This window comes from Pogona vitticeps, chromosome 3 (assembly GCF_051106095.1).
Source record: "Pogona vitticeps strain Pit_001003342236 chromosome 3, PviZW2.1, whole genome shotgun sequence".
Lineage (NCBI taxonomy): Eukaryota > Metazoa > Chordata > Lepidosauria > Squamata > Agamidae > Pogona > Pogona vitticeps.
This window is the reverse complement of record NC_135785.1, coordinates 146,974,554-146,980,784: the sequence shown is the minus strand read 5'-3', so window position 1 is coordinate 146,980,784 and position 6,231 is coordinate 146,974,554. Positions and strand designations below refer to the sequence as shown.

The 6,231-nt window shown below is 56.7% G+C and overlaps 1 protein-coding gene across 1 annotated transcript; it reads right to left on the bottom strand.

Moving 5' to 3' along the window:
- Positions 1–1,172: 1,172 nt before the first annotated feature.
- Positions 1,173–5,312, bottom strand: SOX21 (SRY-box transcription factor 21). The gene has a single exon (XM_072994691.2). It carries the CDS (start codon positions 3,922–3,924, stop codon positions 3,010–3,012), a length of 915 nt encoding a protein of 304 aa, XP_072850792.1. The 5' UTR covers positions 3,925–5,312; the 3' UTR covers positions 1,173–3,009.
- Positions 5,313–6,231: the final 919 nt, after the last annotated feature.

The following is a 6,231-nucleotide window of genomic DNA, read 5'->3' as shown; positions in this document are numbered from 1 at the left end:
AGGTCCTCAGGGCGAGCACAAGGAGCGCGGTTTTGGAAAGCGATCTTCCCCGCCGCCCCCTCACGGCTCCGACTTTGAACAGGCTTGGCCTTCTTGCTGGCCCTTTTCAATTTTCCTTAAGCTCCTGCCTGAAGGAAGCGGCTTCAAGAGCCGGTGCTTTTCTCCCCTTTCTCTCCAAATGCAGGGCGTGAGCGGTGGCCAGAATTAAGCATCCGGCTGCACTCCTTGCCTGTGACTGCCTCGCCGAAAGCAAGTCACTCTGAATTCAGTTCAAAGACCTACTCCCGAGCAAACGTGCGGAGGACTGCAGCTGCACGGCCTAATCCTGTTTACGCCTCCCTGGAAGTCAGGGCCACGCTCTTTTATTTCCAAATCGAGCTGCAGAGAGGTCACAAATTCGTATGTCAGGAGCGCCCTGACGCACACAACAACAACAAAGGTGCATAGGATTGTTGTTGATGCCCCCCCCCCGGAAAGTCCCGTTAGAATCGAGGGGACTTAAAAATGCAACGTTTGCTCAGAAGTAAATTCCACCTCCGCCCCGTACTCCACGGCATGTAGTGTCTGGTAAATGGGTGTAGGATTTCAACCTGAAATTTTCTTAGCTTCCCCCGAGTTTTGTTTCTTTTTGCCCGTCTTGCCTCAGCACCGAAAACAAACAGGCCCAGATAGAGTGCCCTTGCCAGGGGGACGACCTCGGAGTTTGTCGTCAGAAGTATCTCAAAGATGTCCACCACAGATTGCACGCCTCGGAAGCACATCCAGCTCTTTTATACTGGAGCCTCGTTCATCCTACAGAGCAGCTAAACAAACTTCATGCTCAGAAAAGATTACCTTGAAACTAGCTGGGACTTCCCTGTGTATCCAGCGAGTTCATGAATAGTACTTCTTTTTATCTTCCTTTCCCCTTTCCTAATGATAATAGAACTACTCGGAATGATTTTCGGGGTTTTTTTCTTTTCTTTTAAATCTTCTTTCCTATTCACGATTTCAAATGTGATAAATCAGGTTTTAGTTCCGCCTTACAATGGTCTGATTTAGATTTCCCAGTCAATCTATTCAAAAGCGAAACAAAGACAGTCTTTGGAGGATACCTTACACTTCACCTGGCCTAGGCAGGTAAGGCCAATTGAGATTAAAATCTTGTAAGTAACTCAACAAGAAATATAGGATTTTCTCTCTCTTTTTCCCTGCTTCAGGCTTTTATTTAAACTCTTTGTTCCAAAATGAACAGAGTGGTAAGTCAGATTCTAAATGTACAGATATAGTTTAGACGTCTAATTTTAAATTAGAACACACCAGCAAACTCATTTATACACGTCAAATGTTAGAACCAATACTTAAAAACTTTCTTTTCCAAAACCTTATATTACAGAAAGCCAAGGGGAAAAAATAAACTAAATACAGGTTAGCCAACTTGATTCACAAACATTAATCCAAATATACACATTACAAAAGGAAAAGTGTAGTGATGGAAGAGATTGCTTAAAAGTCCTCCCCGCCCCGCACTCTGAAACCATTCTCTGCCACTGAATATGTATGGTTCAATAATAATAATAATAATTAATAAGGCTAATAAGAGCAACAAAAAAGCTTTCTCCCACTCAGGCCAAGTCGGGCGTGCAAACCACATGGGAGTGAGTACTCGAGGTTTTCTTGGGGAAAGGGAGTGAAAAAGAAAGCAGGGATAAGCGTCTTTTGTAACATACCGGATTGGAAGACACCTCCATCATAATAAATATATAATTATCTCACTCAGACAAGAAGTCTGGTGTTGTTTTCTTCTTCTTTTGTTTATACTCCGAATCAGATCAAATCCCGAGCCAGAAAAGGGATTCGCCAGCTTTCGGATAAAGTGTCGCCTTTCAAGGCGCTGTCCCCCCGCGAGCTGCTTTTTGCGCGTTTTTCGTCCGGCGCTCGTCGCGACTCCCGCACACGTTGACTTGGCCAGAAGGCTCCCTGATAACAAGGAGACCTGTGACCAAGGCAATGTGTGCTTGGGATCGCAGCCAAAACCAGCGGCTCAAGTAATGCAGCGAAACCTTCTTGCACTTCAAATTCCCACGGACATTTTACACATTTACAATCTTTAGGTGAAATGGGGTGGAGTGGGAGAGAGAAAATAACAGACAAGGTGTTCCCTCTCTCTCCCCCCTGCAGAATTAGAGACCTCGCAAAGATTTCTGTGCCACTCCTTACTTTTAAAGATATGGGGGTCTTCTAAAGGATAACATTAGCAACGCTGCATTCTCATTTTACGCCCCGAAATGGCCAACATAAAAACAAGAATTGGTGCTAAAACAAGGAACCGTGATTGTTGTGCGGGTTCGTCTGCTTCATTTAAAGTCACGTCAGTGAAAACGCGCCAACTTTCTCCCTAAACTCCGTTCTTAAAACCTTCGAGGGCATGTTTCTGGAGTCGGATGTAAACAGGGCCAGAACTTGGGGCGGTAAAGGAGGGGAGGTTAAAAAAAAAAAGAGGAGGAGGAGAGGGCATCAGACAGACAATTCCAAGTGAGTCAGAGAAGGAAATGCCGCCGGCAACCAGGCTGTCTCCTCCCGGCCAGGCGTTCAGCACCAGGCACCTCGGGAGGTTCTGCCTCGGAAGATATCCTTTTGCCATCCCCTTCCATCAAATCCTGGAAAAGGAGGGGAAGGAGAAGATGGGGTGGCAAGGGGAGGCGGTGGCCTGTCCATGGAGGATGGAGTTGCGGGGGGGGGGCGCGGGAAGGAAGGTGGGAGGGAGGCAACAGGTTGCAGAAACGGGCGAGCGGGAAGACGCGACCAGCAGGGAGGGCAGCGGAAATGTTCTCGCCGAGAAAGCGCCGCCTGTCCACCACGACGGGATGCTGGGCGGCGGCGGCGGCGGCAGGCTGGGAGGACGGTGCCGGCTGGAGAGCGCCAGGGTCCGAGTAGCGCCGGGGAAAGGCTCCAGTCCAGGTCCTCGATTCCCACCACCGCCCGCCCCGGCTTTTCTCCTCATAGGGGTCCCATGTAGGGGGCCGGGGGTCATAGAGCCGCCGCGTAGGCCGCCGCGGGGTAGGGGTCCAGCTGGGGCTTGCCCATGCCCGGCAAGAGGATGTAGGCCAGCGGGGGTTGGAGTCCCGGGCTGGGCCAGGCGCTGCAGTTGCAGGGAATCATGTAGCCCGGGTTGCCCGGGGACGGGTGCGAGTGAGTGTGCCCTCCGCCAGCGGCGGCGGCGGCCGCAGCGGCGGCGGCGGCGTGGAAAGCACCGCTGGCCGTCGGGTAAGCCAGCGAGGAGGCGTAGGGCAGCCCCGTGGCCGACCCGCCGCCGGCGCTGCTCCCGCCGCCGCCCGAGCCGCCCGAGCCTCCCGAGCCCGCCGCCGAGGAGATCTCCGCTGCCATCTTGGAGCCCAGGTCGAGCAACGAGTAGGGGCTGCCGGCGGCCGCCGCCGCCGCTGCCGCCGCCGCCGCGGCCGCCGACGGGGGAAAGAAAACTCGGGCCGCGGCCGCCGCCGCCGCGGCCGCCGCCTTCTCCGGGTTGGCGAGCAGCGCTTCGTGGCTGTGGAGGGCGCTGGCCTTGAGGGCCGGGTGGTGGGGCCCCAGGTGGTGGTGGTGGTGGTGGTGGTGGGCGTGGTGGTCGGCGCCCACGTCGGGGCCCAGGCCGTAGGGCACGACCGGGAAGGCGAACTTGTCCTTCTTGAGGAGCGTCTTGGGCTTGCGCCGCGGGCGGTACTTGTAGTCGGGGTGCTCCTTCATGTGCATGGCCCGCAGGCGCTTGGCCTCGTCGATGAAGGGCCGCTTCTCGGCCTCGCTCAGCAGCTTCCACTCGGCGCCCAGGCGCTTGGAGATCTCCGAGTTGTGCATCTTGGGGTTCTCCTGGGCCATCTTGCGCCGCTGCGCCCGCGACCACACCATGAAGGCGTTCATCGGCCGCTTGACGTGGTCCACCGGCTTGGCCATGCCCGCGGCGGCAGCGGCGGCGGCGGCAGCAGCGGCGGCAGCGCCCAGCCCGTCGCTGCGAGCCACCCGCAGGAAATCAATGGTGGCGCCTCCGCTCCCGACGGCTCCGAAGACCGGCTCCCGGAGGTCGCCCCCACGACCGAGCACACGCCGCCGCGCGACGGGGCCCACGAGACCCCACCGCCGCCTCTGGGCGCTCTTTTCCCCGCCAGCGGGAGCGCGCCAACGGCGTGCACCGTCGAGCCGGCCTTATCCCTCCGAGCCCTCTCGCTCTCCGGTTCCTTAATTCGGGCGAGGGCAGTCGGCGGAAGCAAGGGCTCCGGGAAGCGACTGAGTCCGACTCGCGGCTCCTCTTGGCGGGAACTGGGGCATTTGACAGGTGACCGCAAGGGGGGGAAAATTCCAGGCGCACCCTGCCGCCCTCGGCAACAACGGGGGAGGGGGGGAGCTGGGGGGAAAAAAGTCAACCCCGGCGAACCAAACGAGTCCAACTTGGGAAAATTAAAAGAATAATAATAGTAATAATAATAATAAAAATCAAGCCACTCGAGAGTCGATCCGAATCGTTAAGGCAGGTCCGCGGATTCGTCCTCCTACAGGGAGAGCAGACTGTCCACACAGCCAGGCCCGCTCTGTAGCTCTCTCGTCCTGGGAAACTTTTTCTCCTAGGTGGACAAGAAGCGAAGCTCTTCCTCGCCTGCCATCCTGCCTTGCCAATCCCTTCCCGGCCCAGGGAGAGGAACAATCTTCTTTTTCTCCAGATCCTCCTGGTCAGGATTTCCCCCGAGACGCAGCGACCCGTCCTGCCTGTTTGCCACGGGCCTCTTTCCCCAGACAGAGCCAGCAGGGGGTGGGGAAAACCCCAAAAAAAACCCCTAATCGCTTTCAGCCGGACGACGGAGGGACAGACGGGAGGGCAGGTGGCTTCTCTCGTCGAGCCAGGCGCTCTCCTGCCCGGGCAGCTCTTCAGAGCTCGGCTGCCGAAACTTGCGGCAAGTTTCACGCGGTTCCACGGCCGCGACACCTTTCCCCCTTGCTCCCCCGTCTCCTCCGTTGGCTTTAGTTGAGAGGGGGGGGCAAAAGGTAGCTCAAGGGGTCGGAGAAGGACGGTCGAAAGGAAACTTTTAAATCGGCTGCAGCAGAAAGCGGAGGGTGGCGAGACAAAAAGCTTGGATTGCCGACATCTCTGGCTCGTCTATATCGAGGTAGAAAGCTCGACGTCCTCTCTTTGCCGCCGGCCCCCTCCTCCGGCTGCCTCCGAAAGGCAGGCGCTGCTCCCTGTGCGCTTGCAAAGGCATTAGTCTTGCCTATATGGGGGAGCAGGGCCGGGGTGTCTCGCTAGGGGCATGAGCGGGAGGCGGGGCGTCGAGGCGAGTGCAGGGGCGGGGCTGCCGGCCCTTGGCTCCACCCCTTCGTCCTTGGTCCATTGATTAAAGCGCGCGCATTTCCGCCTACCATTCACTGCGCCGCGGGGTGGGAGGGGCCGAGATGCAAGCGCGAGGCTTTCCCCGCCCTGCTCCGGGACAGAAGGCGCGCCTGCGCAGCGAGACCCTCTTCAGCCCCTTTAGGGAACGTGAACCTGTTCCGAGAACCCGGTGAGCGAGCGAGCTCTGCTCTTCATAAGCCGGCTGTTGACAAAGGACGAGGAAGAAGAGAGAGGGAAGAGGGAAGTGCCTTCTCCAGAGGGTCGCAGATCTCTCCCAGTCCCGCGCACACACACAGAGAGGGGGGGCAGGGAGCAGCTCCCGCTGCGCGTCCCATTGCGAAGATCCTTCAGACGGCACGGAGGTCGCCTCCCCATTACAAGTTTTGTCGGTCTCACTCCAGCTCTGATTTCCTCGTGAAATTCAAGCAGGCTAGGATTTCACGGGGAAGAGGGCAGGGCGGCGGTTGGGTCCTCCATAAAGTCTTTCCGTCTCTCTCTCTCTCTCTCTCTCTCGCTCTCTTTTTTAATACCAACTTTCTTTGGAAGCAGCCTCCAAACCGAGGCGCGCTCATCCTGAGAAGGAACCTGAAGAGCTGCTAAGGCAGGCCTTGTGCGGTGAAGCATAGAAAACGAGAGTGGGCAGCAACACCTACCTACCTACCTACCTACCTACCTACCTACCTACCTACCTACCTACCTACACACACACACACACACACACACACACACACACACACAAACACACACACACACACACACACACACACACACACACACACATATATATTTAGGTCCCCGCAATCGGGGGTGACTAAAAACGAAGGAGCGCGAAAAGACCAAGCCTTCCCGAGCTACCAGCCGAGGAAAGGCGCAGTCGATGT